Here is a 16002-nt window from a genome sequence, read left to right as displayed (position 1 = left end):
CTTTTAGATACTACCAGAGAAGATAAATGCTCAGCAGGAAAAGTTGAAGGCAGAAATGTTCTCCCAATTGAAACAACTGGGCAATCTTGTTTTGAGGCCTTTTGGTCTTTCTACGGACAACTTTAAGCTGACGAAGGACCCTAACAGTGGCGGTTACTCGGTCAGCTTTCAGCAGTCCACCTGATTCGCTATTAAAGGCATAATAAAGAAGACCTTTTAACTTATTTACACGTTTTGTTTCAGCGCTTTTGTGAGAAAGGTAAAAGGACTGTCAGCCGACCATGAGGCGTTTACGACCTCTTGCTTGAACTTCCTTGAGGGTTCGTAAAATTCCGTTCACCTCATGGACTCCGTCTTCGTGAGTCGGTAGCCGTGAGGTGGAATGATGACGAGTTCGCTTCTTCCCATATCGTGGCTGTTTTTGCATTATCATAGTGGACGTTTCGATAGGTCTAGCGAGGACTTCAACTGGATAAGTCTCAATGTAGGCCGCGAGAACAGCCTCAAAGAAGGCTTGGGGAGTGAACTCAAAGTCTTCGCCTCCTTTCCGAGTCTCCAGAGCACTGATCAGAGCTCTTTCAAAGACGTAGAGATCCACGGCTATCTCTTCATCGTGAAGGTTAGATGCTGCGCGGTGATTGATGGAAGAAAGTCCGAAGTCAATGAGGTAGAGACGGTAGTTGTCCAACTTGTCCTCTGGTTTGCTCTAAAGGAGAAGTAACTAGACTAAACCGCTCGGACTTCACGATGATAGCATGGAGCATCGACAATGTCACTTATGCTGCTAGTCGCTCAATGTGGATGACCCTGAAAACCTTTCAGGAATGACCTGGATGTCACGAGAATGCTTACCATCTGTACAAGGATGTTTGCTGTGGTCAGGTCTCCGTGAATGATACAATTTGCGTGCATTTTTGCCAACAATTGACCCAAACTCTTCGCCATTTGATCCAAATACTGACGGGGTGATTCGAGCTTCAGAGCCTGCTGGAACCAATCTCCTAGCGACATCCCATACGGTGAACAAACATTCTCCATCCACAGCTGACGGTGCGCTAGATTAACTAATAAAAGCGCTGGAACCGGTAGCCCCAATTGGCGACATTTCACAAGTTGTCTTGCCTCTGCACGCATTCGTCGAAGTGATAGAGAGGCATCTAGAGCTGGATGGCGATATGTCTTTACAAATCTTTCCTTCACGACGCAAGCCAGACCTGGAAAACTGGTGAGGAATCCTGCTGGAACGCTGTAAATTCTAGCTTCTGCTCCCTGTCGAATTAGTATTCCAGGAGGTTGTGGAGGTGCTGGGAGGTTTGATAAATCGTCCGCAACGCCTTCCACCTTCTCCATTCCTAAAAAAAGGGGGGTGGAATTGAGGAGCAGATTTTGGCACACGATAATTATTTAAAAAAATACGTCGTTATTTAACAAATTTATTGGGTAGAATTCCAGCGTATAAAGCTCAGCGCTCCCCCTTTTAATCCATTTGCCAGTCCAACGTTTTTAAGAACTCCTCTTCTGTTAATTTTAGAACACGAGAGGCCTCGATGAGCATCTAAAAAGAAACGTGAAATTGCAATATTACTCTAACCTTCTGTCGTCGAAGTACATCAATGAGTTTCATTTGCTTCTTAAAAGCGACAATTAACTCAGACTTCTGTCGTTCCAAACGCCTATTATCATTCGTGACAGCATCCAATTGCCGCTTAACGCTGTCCTTATCGGAACGAGATTTATCCACTTCATCACGAAGGCGTTGGATATCTTCTAGAGCGCGTTGAAACCTAACTTCAACGCTGCGTGCGTCTGACTTATCCCTCTCGCGTTGACGACGTTCAGTTTCTAACTGGCGTTCGAGAGCAATCTTCTCCAGGGTCAAACTTTCTGCCCGCTGTTTAGTTGATTCTAATTCAGTACGGAGACGATCTAGGTTTGTGGAATCTTGTACATTTTGTCGCTGAAGGCGGGATCTCTCCTGCCCAAGTTCTTGAAGCCGGGCGGACAGCTTTTCTAATTCACTGTGCTAAATGGCGGTGGATATATTGATGAGAAAAGGGTGATACTAACTACTGCACGAAGATCATTCTTTAACGTGGCATTCTCTGTCTCTGAAACGCGTAATTTTGCAGATAAATAGCGGGTTTTCGCATTCTTTCCTAGTTTTGAAATAGCCTCAGTTAAGTGATCGTCGGGCGGCAGTTTAGATTTGGCCTCTGGGGTCTAAAATTCCGTAGGAAAAATGGTAAAATTTGCAAAAATGCTTATTAAAAAATGACGAAATCGGCAGATAAATGAAGCCATCTTACCACGGCTGGGACATTCAAATCTTGTTGTGATGTTTTGCTCAGTGTCTCATAAACTGATTCCGAGGTCGGAATAGAGAACTTTTTATTATTCTACCAGAGAAGTTATTTTAAAAGCATGCGGCGTACAACAATGTCGTGAGCTTCTTGAAGAAGACGAGACGTCTTTTCATTTATTTCTTGGTTCAAATGTCTTACAATAAAGGGGGATTATCAGAACCTCATTTGATTACACAGAGGCCAACAATAGGTAACATGATGTAATCGGGATTTGGTATTTTATACTAACCGGTAAAGCTCTTCTTTGTCTTCATTTAATCCGTCCATCTTAACCGCACACGAATACTCAGAAAACTAGGGAATTGTCAATAAAAATGCAATCATTACAAACTGTGAAATAAGCAACTGTAGATTAACCCTGACGCACTTAGGTAAAACAGAAAGCAAGCCAGTTTTGGACGATCAGAGCTTAATAGGTTTCAGGCAAAAGTACTCTAAGACAGATTTCAATACTTGCCACGAAGTATACAGGTCCGATGGGTGTCACGAGAGCACGCAACTACGACTAACAAAAATTTACATAAGGCCAGAACCAAAGTTGGCGCATTACTTATTTTGATCCAGTACACAAATCAAGTAGACAAGTAACTAGCTAAAATAAAACAAATTAAGTTTTTGTTTAGTTGCCATGTTCTCCGTTTTCTGATCGTATGGATAGTATCGTAGACCAGAAGGGTCTTGGGGTTTCTCAGTAGGTAAAAAGTTAAGAAAATCTCAGCATTTTCGCAGCTATTGTAAGTGCTTGTATCTTCGTAGAGGATTTGCAGTGGTTAAAATGGGACTCTTAGGTATCACTTTTATTAGTCTTCGTAAAATCTTCGGTATTAGCCTTCTTCGCGCAACCTACAATGCCATTCTTGTCCTGCTAGGAGAAAATCTTGCAATTTCTAGTTGGGACATTTTTGGCAGTTCTACCCATTTCCAAGACCAAACGTGTAGTTCCTCTAAGCCATTCCTCTGATTGATATAAAGTTTTATTTGCTTGACGGTTTGATTTCGGTTTTCTGCTAAAACATCAATCAACTTCGTAGACATCCCTAACCTTCTTCCGCTTTGCCAGTTTAAGCAGTTTTTTCGTTTTTTAATTTGGGTACAATTGATTTGAGCAAAGTCCTATTACTCCTGAATTGATCCGCTGCAAGTAAGCATATTGAGTTTGGGGGGCATCAAACTTCTATAGTATTACTAAAACAAGCTTTTTGCTGTTTTTTAGCATGCGAAGGAAGTCATTACCTCGTTTTTTATCGAAAAGGGCCCAGGCTGCACGCTTTTTTGTACACATTCGTGTTCCTTCTCCCCCTTCTTCAGTCGAACCAAAACAACCGCGAAAACGATCAAAAAACCTCCCAGACGTGAAATTCGATCTATCCCGAACATATGATCATTCTGTTGCCATTCAGATGTGTGCTGAAATTCCTTCAAATTCGATCTGTCTTCAATCCCTCTCCCTTCCATTTTCCTCCTCCCTCTTATCCTACTTCAGCCAATCCCGTCGTGCGGATATCTACTTCTCTTCTTCACCTCGGATGGCACTCTGTTTCGAAGCGCCCGAATCTCGTGAACGTGTTGTACTCAACGCCGACTTTCCCAATCTCTCATTTATCCTCTTTGGCCTTTCATCAACCTCCCTTTCTCTTTACGGTCGTGTGGTAGCTCAGTCCCTTGAAGTCGATGTTATCGTTAGGTCCTCCGCAATTTTTACTACTTCTAACTTCATCCAGTATGCGATTAGTTCTCAACAGTTCGAAAAAATCTTCAGCTTTATCACGCTTCAAATATGGCCTCAGGATGGAACCCTGGATGAGCTAAGACTTCCTTTATTCTCTGACCTTTCGGAAACTCAAGAAGAATTCATTGCTTCTTTGGATTCTGTCTACACGGCCGTTCAGCACACCCATCTAGTGGAATCTTCCTGGTGGAATGACCCGAATATTTGTCAACCAAAGGAAATTAAAATTGACCTTCTCCCCTATCAAGTTGACGCTATTCGATGGATGATATTCCGAGAGAAAAATTGTCTTCCCGTTGTGGATCCTAAGTGGCTCTCCCCCTACTTCGTACGGATAAATGAGGACAATCTATTCTTTTCTACCCTAACTGGACAGTAAGTTTCTTTCGCATTTTCAGAAATCCTTTCTTTAATAGCTTCACAACTGCGGTTCCTGAGGTGCCATCAGATTCCTGCCTTGGAGGAATCCTGGCAGATGAGATGGGTCTTGGTAAGACTTTAGAGGTCATATCCCTCATTATTCACCGTCCTTGTCCATCCGACATCACCACGGCCCCGCTCTACGATCTTAAATTGGAAGCCGATCTTGAAGGTGTCTTCGCTTTCGATGCGGGGACCGTTGTTGAGTTGGAAATGTACGAAGATGAAGAAGATACTGATGCAACGGTCGCCATGGTAGAGGAGAGTGTTTTCTGTGTTTGTGGTGGTGTTGGCGATGGAAATAGAGATTTGACGTTGATTTCTTGCTCCGTTTGCAATTCGTCCAACCTGCAACATGAAGAATGTGTGCAATTTCGACGAAGGATTGATACCTCGGCGGGTGAAAGCCTCTGGTTGAAGTATATCTGCCCACTCTGTTGGAATCATGTACGTTGATGACTGTTTGATTGGTTACTTAAGTGGATAAATAAATGAGCTATTTAATCCGGAATGAATAAGTGAAAAGATGATTCTCGAAGCAGTGAATGCGCAAAAGGTCTGATGCAGAAGAAACTAGCCTTTTTTAAGCACTAGACTGATTTTTTCCACAATAATCGCACTCTTTTTCTTCTTCAGCTTCGTGTTCATTCCAAAGCTACATTGGTCGTTTCTCCGGATCATATTTGGCGTCAGTGGCAAGATGAACTCCAAAAACACGTCGATCTTTCTCACTTAAAAGTTCTTGTAAGTCCTACATCCCGTCCTTGCTCTCATCTGGCACTCTAGATATACGAAGGTCTGAACAGCCCTCCAATTCGACTATCAACATCCACTCCATCACAACAACAATCATCCTTTGAATTGGATCCAGATTTCGTCTTTACACCAAACTTCGTTCAACCCGGTGAGCTAGCCTCTGCAGACGTGGTTCTCACTACCTACACCGTTCTCCAACGCGAGCTCGGATGGGCGTCAGTTTCCGCGGAGCAGAGAGTTGGCGAAGGTCATCGGCCAACTCTACGAACAGCTCAACGCTACCTTGCCCCACCCAGTCCACTTGCTTGTGTTATCTGGTGGAGAGTAGGTTTGAGCATGCGATAAACGCCCTACTTATATAGATAATAACCAGTTCTGATTACCTCAATCTCGATTTCTCATTCGTAGATTTGCCTGGATGAAGCACAAATGGCAGAAAATGTGACCTCCAAGATTGCTCGAATGTTGTCTGAAGTAGAAGCAGTGCATCGATGGTGCGTCACAGGAACGCCAGCTGAAAAAAGCCTTTTTGGTGAGTTTAACCCATCCTTGAAAGATTTGTACCACTCAATCAAATTTCTTACTATGGTCTGGAATCTCATCACCCTACTCTACTGTACTTGATGTCATCTGTACAAGTGATTATCTGTGGGTCTGGTTTTCACGCCATGTTTTACAATGAACTTTATCCATCATTATCTCTGGTGATAAGATTCTTAATTATGTGTGTTCTGCCCATCCCACAAGCAGTAGAAGACTACACTTACTTCGGTACCGTCTCCTCTTATATCTGCAACCTCAACAATCCCGGGTTAGTTCAAACAACACAGCATGAACTGCTAATATGTTCCATTTTATAGACTTCTACGGCCTCCTGGCCTATTTGCGCTTGGAGCCTTTTGCCTGTCGGCACTACTGGAATGCTTTACTCTACCAACCCTTCGTGCATGCGCTTCGATCTTCCTCCTCGTCCACCAACCTTTCAGACACGTTATTTGTTCGTCTTCTCTCCCGTCTTCTCTGGCGCAACACAAAATCTCTCGTTGGTTCCCAACTACGTCTACCAACTATCTACCAGCAAATCCACTGGGTCGATTTCACCAGCGTTGAACGGTACATTCATGATCGCACACTCTCTGACTGTGCCGATGCCCTACAACAAATGCTAGCAGAAGCGCCAGATTTCGACCTGGATGCACCACTGGCTGCACTCCCCGGGAATCTGCATTGGCGTCTGGTGGCTATGGTTACGAGAGCAAGGCAAGCGTGTACTCACGCTAGTTTGGTAGTGATTCACTCCAGCACTGGAGGTGGAGGAGGAGGTGGTAGATGTACGGGGTTTAGGGCTTCCTCAGATCCTACTCTTCAGGTCTCAAAGAACGCGAAGTTTCAGGGTACTGGGTGAGTGGAATGATCTTGGAGTTTTAAATACTCCTTAATGGCGCTTTCTTGACGTGTTTTTTCATGCGTTCAAAGGTGTGCAAACATGACTGAGGTTATTCGAAAAGTGGTTGATGAGGTGCATCAAGAATGCGAGACCAGCTATCGAACCTGGGTGTTCAACAAGAATGGTGCTGCAGCGTGTTTCATACTTCAACAGAAGGTTTGTTAATGACTTTGGTGTGACTTTTTTTTCGTTGTAGCACAATGGGTTGCCTCTTGACTGGCATAGAAGGCGTACGGGTCTAGAGGCAGCTAGGCCTTCCACCGGTTGAGAAGGCGTTTTGATCAAATTGTGACTTGTGTTAAACGATATGAATAGGAAGAAGGGACTTCAAGGCGTGAACATTTGTGTCAGCGTTGCATCACTCACAAGGCAAAATAATCTTCTGGAGATGAGGCATCCATGCTTTGGAAGTGTATAGTCCGTAATGGGGTAGTGGTGTGGTTTGGAAGTAGCCACTCGTGTTTTGTCATGCAAAAAGCAAATCACTTGGCAAACAATCCCCTTTCAAAGGTTTCTTTTTAGAACGGAAGTGAAAGATTTGAGGCTTATTCTGCGTAGATTGTAAAGTTTTATCTTTTGCCTTCCATGGAAGATATTCCAGTTGAATTGTAGGAAAGTGTGACGTATCTACCCTTTTTTGTCTAACCTTCCAGTACCTCGAAGCCGCCATGTGTTATCGCGAAGTCCTACGCACGGCTATCGGCTTGGAGTCCCGTTATGGCGTCCTATCCGACTGGAGTCAGCGCTTACACTCGATTACAAACCTCCACTGGCTCATCCAGTGTCACGGCGTGCCATTGGAGAAGTCTTCGTCATGCGTGGAAAAGAAGACGAAGAAAATAGAGGAGGAGGAGGAGGGGGAGATGGTGGGAACTTCTGTTGATGGCTGTGAGAATTCCAACGAACTGCCGACGTGGGGAAAGCTGGATCCAAGGGTGGATAGGGACTTGGTGTGGAAGGCAAGGTTACTGAGGATAGACTACCTTAAGGTAGGTGAACAAACTGATCAATGTATCCAGGATGGACAGGTGGATTTGCAGGTAGGAGATAGGAGGAATGATGGATGATTGTGTGGACTCAGGACGGATGAGTATGCAGATACATTGACAGGAGAGAAGGAATTGGCGGAGGTATGAGTTGGTCGATGGATGTTTAAGCTTATGGATGGGCGGTTCAGTAAACAGATTGATGTTTCCAGAATGGATGGGAAGTAAATCAAGTGGACCGAAAGATGGATGGTTGGTTGTGTGAGTCCGGGATAGATGGTTATATGGAACCGGAATGAATGGATACAAGAATGGCGGTATCCACAGCCTGATTGGCGAGCAGATAGATCCTGAATGATTGAATGCTTGAGAAGGCAAATGCATAGAGGTGTAGATGGGTGCGTTTAAAATGGATATATTGGTAGAGTGTCTGATAGATGGGTGGGTTCAGGGTGATAGCATCAACTCTTCCTTGTAGACTCACTCTCGTCTCCTCTCTAAAGCACGTGAAAAGTTGGATCCAATTGTTTCTCGGGTGGAAAAACTCCTCGATCGTCCTCCTGACTTTCCATCTTCTATCGAAGGCAGTCTTACCCACCCATGGTTGACATGGCTTCACGAGGGCTTAGAAATTCTTGCTTCTTCTAACATCCTTGACCAACTACCCCTCATGGTCGAATCCAGTCTTCAAGGACGCTGTTCACAATTTCGGTAGGATTTTCTCATTTACCGAGTCAACTCCATTCTAGGACCACTCTTCTTCACACACGCTCTGGTGCCGGATTCAAGGCTGTTCTTCTTGTTGAAGTGAAGTCTGCTCTCGATGCGAGGCAACGGCTTCGAGAGGCTATGGCCCCACTGGATCAAACGTGGAACTGTTTTCTCGTAAGTTTCTAATTTTGCCTCTAATTTTTTGCAATAGAAAAATGGCGAAGTTGATCGCTCCGTTCTGCAAAGGTACTATATCTGCTGTTGCACTCGAGACACAACTAACCAGAATGTCAAATCCCCCCGAAAACGGACCAAAAAGTCGACTGAATCCAAATGTGCTTACTGTCTAGCCAGCGAGGCGCTTCAAGCCTATCGGCAGGTTTTGAATCAAGAGAAACCTGCCACGTCAGCAAGAGCTCAAAAACGCGCTATTTTGGAGGGTCTTCTAGAAGATTCTGTAGTAGAAGATGATACTGCTCTACTTAGTGGTGACTTAACTGCTGTTGGATTGGTGAACCCTCTTACTGTAGCTCTTCAAACCGTTGCAACGCAGGTGTCACGTCTTCAAGACGAGCGCAACTGGATCAAATTGATGGCCGCAAGACTCGACACACTGATACAACTTCTTTTCCGAGAACTCCTCTGCCATGGAAGGGTCCAGATGCTCACGAAGGAATGGTGGAATGTTCACGACGAGACGGAACAATTCGTAGTGCGACTTCAAGCCACCAGTCCAACCGACATGGCTTTCATCAAGCCAGAAGAAGTGGAATCGCAGCTGCATCAGCATTCTGTCGATGCTCTAGCCAACTGGACGACTCTTCAAGGTCGTCTAAGTCATTTGGCATTCTTGCGTAATGCTCTCCAACAACATCACACCGCTTCATCTACTTTGGAGTGTCCAACATGCCTTCAAGCACAAAGTCCTTCTCGTCCGACTTTCGTATTGTTGGCAGGATGTTGGCACAGCCTTTGTCTACCCTGTCACCAACAAATTCAAGCGCACAGTGTGTCTAGTCAACGCCGTTGTCCACTTTGTCGAAAACCTTTTGAAACAGCTACTTCCAACGCCACGAAACGTCGACCTCTGACCCTTCTTCATTTCGACGGTGGTGGAAGAAAGCTTCAGTCGAAGCAGGAGGAGGAGGAAGAGGCAAAAAATGAGATTCCGATTAAAGGGGACCACAGTTCGAAGATCCAAGAAGTTATTCGATGCCTGAAGCGTATTAAGTTGGAAGATGCCGGTGCGAAAGCTGTTGTATTTAGCTCGGTAGGTTTTTATCCTCTTCTTTTACCGTGATATATTTTAGTGGATCTCTGTGCTATTGACTATCGGTCGAGCTCTGGAACAGAACGGAATCGTTTGCACGAGTCTCTTAAAGCCACGGGATGGTGGTTTGGCGCAATTTCGGTCCGCTGAATCCCGTGTTTGGGTCCTCTTGCTACCGCTTCAGTTGGGAGCCAATGGACTGAACCTTATCGAGGCAAATCACTTATTACTTGTAGATCCTGTGCTCAGTCATGGGCGTGAAGTTCAAGCGATTGCGAGACTTCATCGAATTGGACAAATGCGGTGAGGCTTTGCTTCTCTTGTGCAAGTAAACGTCTTGAATTTCCTCCATTTTTAATGGAAAATTAGTCGCACGTAGATATCTACTTAAATTGATTACAGTAGACGTTTTGTGTGATGATAGGACCTGCACGGTACATCGATTCCTAGTGCGAAACAGCATTGAAACGGCACTGCATGGAATATCTTCAGCAATGGCGACAGCACAAAGGAATTCTGCAGACTGCATTCGACGTGGGACAGGGGAGGATCGGGCCGAAATTCTTCAAATGAGCGTCTCCCAATTACTTGACATTCTTAAAACTGACTTCGCCGTTTCAGCATGAAGTGCATTTGTTTTTCTTGTGTGTACCTTGTACTTACTTGTAATTCTATGGCTTCTGATTTCTGTCCATCATCATAATCATGTGTAGAGAGGTGATATTTAAGTCATCTGTTTGTTTCTTTTTATTATCGCGATGACGCTTGTTTGTTGGTCGGCGTTATTATTCGTTTCCAATTTGTTGTTTTCTCACACGTCCACAAATCAGTGATACTCCCAAATTCCCGACTACAAGTATCAACTTAAGTTGAGTTTAATAGGTATCGAACTTTTCCACAATCTAAATCAAAATTATGCAGATTTGTGTTGAAAATATTCAAAATAGCGGTCCGGGCCTGTATCATATTCGTGAGGTTCCATTTCCTAGAACAAACAACGCAGTTTGCAGCAATCTTTGTCCAGTTATAAGATAAATAGTTCTCACTCCATAAATGCAGTGAAAGATGACTAGAAACAGATTGTCTTTTCTAAAGAGATCAAGTACCACTCCCAGCAACAAGTTATTGCAAGCGATGACTGAATTTCGTGGAATTACAAACATTCTACCCTCAATGAGCTTCTTCCCACCAATTCAAACACACTTTATTGCTTCCATATGGACGAGATAAAGTGCTTCGGACTACCAAAAACGTGGTGGTCGAGGTCTGCTCCTGGGTCTTGTGTTCTTTTTAAAGGAATAGTTTCTTCAGCTGGCGCTCGCAGTGATGATCAGTAAGCTAATTTTCGACCTCTGCGTCTCGAAATGTCATCAGTACCTGTCCAGGTGGTTCACTGGTGGCAGAGGAGTTGGGATGTGCCCCGCATCTTTTTTTTCCTACAAAGACTGTGACCACTCCAGCTGACGCTTCAAAGGCGCCGGCTGTTAATAGAACGATGCCCGTTGCAAACGGTCTGCATCGAAGTCATTCATGCAGTTCATTCAAAATTCTGCGATATTTCCGCTACAGCCTGGGTTAGAGATGTGTAATAATAACCCAGATAGATTAGTGTGATCTTTTTAGGGGATCCCTACAAATACGAAATCTTTCCGAGGCACTTTAGCCGTAGGAACAAGAAAACCTGGCTCTGGTCGTCTAACATTTTCTTCCCACCTTTTCTATTTCGCGTAAATACAAAGGATGGAGTTGGTGTATGATATCTCATGACCACTTTAGCCCTGGAGGAGACCTGAGGTTTGAAGTTGCTTTTTTACCGACAGGGTGACTTGACCTGACTGTGCGCGCGTTCGAAGTGTACCACATCGAGTAGACGGACCTCGTCTGCAGCCGTTGCTTCATACTCTGTAGGCGGGCAAACCCGGCATGGTCGCGTGGGGTGAAATGGTTCGCAACTGAGGGTCGCAGTTCAGGCAGTGGGTTAGTGGGTCGTTCACGTTCATTTCTCATCCCAAGTCAATCAGTCACTACTCAGAAATGTAACTCGTTTTTATATTAGAAATGAAAGAAGTAAGTGGACGCGATTCAGATCATTTCGCTCGGCCTCCGTGACTTCCCACCTCATTTGATATAGGCCCCGGGTGGGCTTGCAACACTAGTAAACGTCCTCTGCCTTTCTTGTCAAAACTCGTGCTCTCGATCAATCCCTTGGCCGTCCAAAATCACGTACAGGTAGTCCTAAAATGTGCTAATGGCAAGTAGTAGTCCCTGGCCAGTCAAAAAAAAATACGAATTCAAGGGAGTGGAATCACTGTCTCGCGCACATACGTACCACCGGCTTACTCATGTTCGGTCGGAGACAAAGAACTCCCTACTTGGGGCAGGCTTTAACCGCGGCAGGTCCCACATCTTTCAGCGCTGGACTCATCCATGCCTAACCCTGTGAACTTTCACCCTGACGTCCGACCGATGTGTTATCAAATTGCACGAGAGAGATTAGTCCCGCCACGACGGTTAACACAACAGCCACTCAGCGAGAGTGGCGAACCCTGGACAAAGAGGCAAAGATAAAGCGGTAAACTATAGACACCTAATACTCGAATGGACAAAAGGAGACTATTAAAAAACTTGGCCGGGACAAATACGCTGGATTTTCCGGGCTTGTGCGGACGCGGGTTAGTGAGGCCCAGTGGTGTTTCATTGAGTGGAAATGTCACCTCAGTTAGTCATCAGAGCAAAGACAAATGGCACTTGTTGTAGCCCGCCTCGTGACGGCTTCTGTTCTGGAAAGTGTTTTGGTCAAGACATTGGGTATTGTTAGCAAAATTGATTTAAAAAGAACAGCTCTAAAGTCATGGGTGCGAAATCCTGATTGGCTAATCGTTAGACAGTAATAACATTAATTATTCAACATTTTAAAGTAGCACAAGGCCAATTTTAAACAGTAATAATTAAGTACAGCCCGTGTTTATTATTTATTATGTTAAAAAGAGCAAATTCTCTTATAGTTTTCCGCTTTACGTAAGTCATGTGGGGCGCGTATGGTCCGGATGCAAAAGCGGTAAATTTGAGTAAAAAAATACATTTTCCACCAAAACTTGTTAAGATTCTTTTCCCCCATGTAACACTCGAATTCATCCACAAAGTTAAAGTTAAGCGGACCGGTGGGGAAGGTTTATTTCTAGCCTGTCAACGGCTTGAAGGCCAAGTTGGCAGACCGAAATACATTCTACTGAGATCAAAAAGGGCAGCTAATCATTCTCCTTTTGTCCGCCCCTTCCTGCCTTCCCTCCTCTTCGTTCTCTTCTTTTTAGCCCTCTTCCGGGCCTAAAAGCAGTCATTTGTCCACTCCGGTCATCCATGAGTCCCGCGAATTCCAAGCAATCGCGACGGGAGAATGCGAAGTAAACGATTAAGTTGCATTGTTTGTCCCTGTTAGTACACGCTGCAGACATTGCTGCGTTATTTAGAATACCCGTTTCCCGTGATGCCCGATAAATATTACTAGAGCCTTCTCAATCTTCTCCATCGAGCGTAATCCGTAGGCTACGCTCTGGCAAGGGTATTTGCCAGAGGAAAGTGGGGAAGGAGGTGTTCTGCCACTCGATCACCATAGTTATTCCCAACTCTCTTGCAAAACCGTAGATAAACGTGATTGTCAGAAGCCGAAGTGACAACAGTGGTCAGTTATCCTTCTCAATATTCAGGTGACGTGGTCAGGATGGCAGTTCAGTTAGATCAGGTTCATTTGGCGTCCGCATGAATCCAATGTCATAGATTATCTCACCAAAAGAGTTCTTAGGCGATCCAGCTGCAAAGCCTGCTGCACAGGATCAAAAGGATTTTTGTAAAGTTGTTTCTGGTAGTAGGTTGCTCTAAATTGTGCAGTACGTTTAGACGAATCCTAAATTTTTGAATATGAAGAAGTGTAGGTCACTACTTCTACATTAACAAATTAGAGTGTCATTCAATCTCCTCTGACACGGATGAAGGTGGTACACCCCACTTAAGTCTGGATCAACCTGTATGGGAAGTAGTAAAAGCAAAGCAGATGGAGCCATCCTACACATATTAGTTGGTTTTTCACCTCTTCCACTTCTAAAACCCACAATTTTTAGGTATTTCACCGACTTATGATGAGCGCTGACTCGGGAACCCCCCATAGCTACAATCCATGCCCCCAAAACAATACGACACCACTTAGTGCAACTGGAGGATGCTTCCACAAGCTCTTTCGTCTTCTCCTTTTACTAGAAAAAGAGAGTAGACTAGCCAATCTTGCCATTGGTAATCACAAGTCGGTAAAACCTGTGCTATAAACGCTTCCTTATTTTTCTATCAAACCTCTCTTTAGTGAGTTAGTCATCACATTTTGTGAAAATTTACGAAGTTTCGAAAGCAAAAGAGGGGGTACAATATTGCTGAAAGCGACAAGCATTTTTCAAAACGCAGATGCAAAGGTGGTTAGCCATTCAGCAGGGCCTCTCTTTAACCTGTGGGGGAGGGGGGGAAGATTAGTCACACACGCATTCCAGTTTGTCCAAATAGCCTTAAATACCTCTTGATTCAGAAAAATATAAATCTATTGTTATAAGAGCAGCTTAGCCTTTGAGACTAGCTCGCCACTTGCAAAGAGGATCTGGGAGGCAACTCTGGTGGTGGGGATGGAGGGGACTTGTTTTATTGCCTAGGGAGGGTGAGAAAGAGCTTCACAATAGAAGAGTCGTCGATGTCAAAGGCATTCCTTGCCACCTACAAAGTGCCTTGCTAGAACTGGCTAATCCTGCCAAATATAATCTTCGTATGATGAAGCGGTCAGACTTGAAGTGAATTCCCTAATCGTATTTTCCTCACATTCAATCCGCCTCTCTGTGAGCTCGTCATCAGGGTTTGTAGTTTTTTTACTCATAGTACCCTCGCCCCTCCTTACCTCAGTAAAAGGATTCTTTCCTTCTCTCGATTCGGGGCAGACTTCAGGACCGGTAAATGCTGAACAAAGGTGACATGGGAATAAGGCATAGCCTACACGCCCGCATCTTCCTACACTTTTTTTTCTGTGCCTACTGCAGTGACTAATCAAGACCGGTTCTGCGCTGTACTGCCTTAAGGCGCACACACACACACATTAATGGGGAAATGTCCCTCTCTTGCGAAGGTTCATGTAACCTCTTTTCCAGCTTTCCTTCAAAGGGTAAACTTCGACACACCGAAATACTTCGCTTTAGTTCTCGTGTTTGAAAATTAAAAGGTACTTTGGAATTGACGTGTTCACGTGTCAGCCATGTCTGTGGCCGTCCCGACTTCGTCAATGTTTTTGATTCTGCGATGAGCAATGAGCATGGGTAGATTCCGCGGTAATTTTAAGAACCTACAGATACTTCATCGTATTCCAAACGCTCTTCTCTTCTCTCCGAGTGATATTTGTCTGCTTTTCTCCATCACAGGGTTGAATTCCCCCCTCGGCGAGGCGACGGTGAACATGGGATACTTTGTTATTCACTCATTTGCGGTTTTGTCAATGAACTGTGCAGTTTGCAGAGGTAATTTTATTCCTCCTCTTTCATACGACAAATTAAAATTCTCACATTGTCGCCACGATCCCGACACTGGCACACGTCCGCACGTGCGCTTAACAGACATTAGTTCGCACGCGCAACGAAGCAGCCAATCACAGCACGGCAAATCCACTTAACCATAAAGCTGGCCGTCAGCTGCCTAATCCTGCCATCTTATTGGTCGCTTCCTCGAGGTCAGTCACTGGCCTACGATCGTGCAGTCTCAGTCAATACCATCGTCACGAGCCAACCCGACGGCGCTTATCATGCCCGAGTTTTATGAATGTGAGTTTTTGGTTTTCTTTCCATTTATTGCTTCTTTGTTAGCCAGATGCATGGTTCATGCTTACGTTCCCTTTAAAAAAAACTTAGGCATTATAAAGGGCAATTTAAGTAAACTTCAGCTTAAAAACTGACCACTAAACATCTTGGGCAGGCAAGTACATGAAGCAATAAGTTTTGAACGTGGCTTCGGGAATGAGCTATCACTCTGCGAGTACCCCCCCCCCCACTCCCGCCCTCCTTTTTTCGCGGGTGACACGTGCTCCTCCGAATGCCTTTGTCATTGCGATTAATTATCACTGATGCGTTAACTCAATGCGATTTCCCAAGTTCAGGCGTTTTTTTGCACCATTGTGGCGATATCTGTGTGCTGATAAACATGTTTGTTTGTCTTGACAACCATTAAGTCAGTCCCGTCATTTGCTCGTCCCAAATGACCCTGACTAATACCTCCGTCATGCCTGCTGAGTCATCCTCAGGGTGTGG

At 44.6% G+C, this 16002-nt stretch overlaps 4 protein-coding genes across 4 annotated transcripts in view; 3 read left to right on the top strand and 1 right to left on the bottom strand. All coding sequences in view use genetic code 11, as the record gives it.

Annotated features, from left to right (window-relative positions):
• Positions 1–184, top strand: part of EGR_05961 (Tetratricopeptide repeat protein) — a gene marked incomplete at both ends in the record, with an annotated part of 1051 nt that extends 867 nt beyond the window's left edge. The window contains one exon of the mRNA XM_024495210.1: positions 8–184. Coding sequence (XP_024350429.1) covers positions 8–184 — 177 coding nt within the window. The remainder of the gene's footprint in view (positions 1–7) is intronic.
• An 87-nt stretch (positions 185–271) lies between these two features.
• EGR_05960 (TP53-regulating kinase) lies at positions 272–2630 on the bottom strand (the record flags this gene model as incomplete). The annotated part of the gene is made up of 8 exons (XM_024495209.1): positions 272–706; positions 853–1352; positions 1537–1555; positions 1592–2023; positions 2068–2220; positions 2307–2396; positions 2433–2496; positions 2593–2630. The coding sequence occupies 8 exons, from the start codon at positions 2628–2630 to the stop codon at positions 272–274; spliced, it is 1731 nt and encodes a 576-aa protein (XP_024350428.1).
• Positions 2631–3577: 947 nt separating this feature from the next.
• On the top strand, positions 3578–10308 carry EGR_05959 (E3 ubiquitin-protein ligase SHPRH; the record flags this gene model as incomplete). Its single annotated transcript, XM_024495208.1, has 13 exons — positions 3578–4467; positions 4491–4959; positions 5149–5256; positions 5299–5592; positions 5677–5800; positions 6129–6669; positions 6745–6871; positions 7369–7704; positions 8180–8412; positions 8451–8586; positions 8624–9682; positions 9723–9985; positions 10107–10308. The coding sequence occupies 13 exons, from the start codon at positions 3578–3580 to the stop codon at positions 10306–10308; spliced, it is 4782 nt and encodes a 1593-aa protein (XP_024350427.1).
• Positions 10309–15017: 4709 nt separating this feature from the next.
• The window catches only part of EGR_05958 (hypothetical protein), a gene marked incomplete at both ends in the record, with an annotated part of 8282 nt that continues 7297 nt past the window's right edge, over positions 15018–16002 (top strand). The window contains 2 exons of the mRNA XM_024495207.1: positions 15018–15152; positions 15429–15519. Coding sequence (XP_024350426.1) covers positions 15018–15152; positions 15429–15519 — 226 coding nt within the window. The remainder of the gene's footprint in view (positions 15153–15428; positions 15520–16002) is intronic.

This window comes from Echinococcus granulosus (genome assembly GCF_000524195.1).
Source record: "Echinococcus granulosus chromosome Unknown EG_S00048, whole genome shotgun sequence".
NCBI lineage: Eukaryota > Metazoa > Platyhelminthes > Cestoda > Cyclophyllidea > Taeniidae > Echinococcus > Echinococcus granulosus.
The sequence above is the reverse complement of the archived record's forward strand: the minus strand, read 5'-3'. Positions and strand labels throughout refer to the sequence as shown.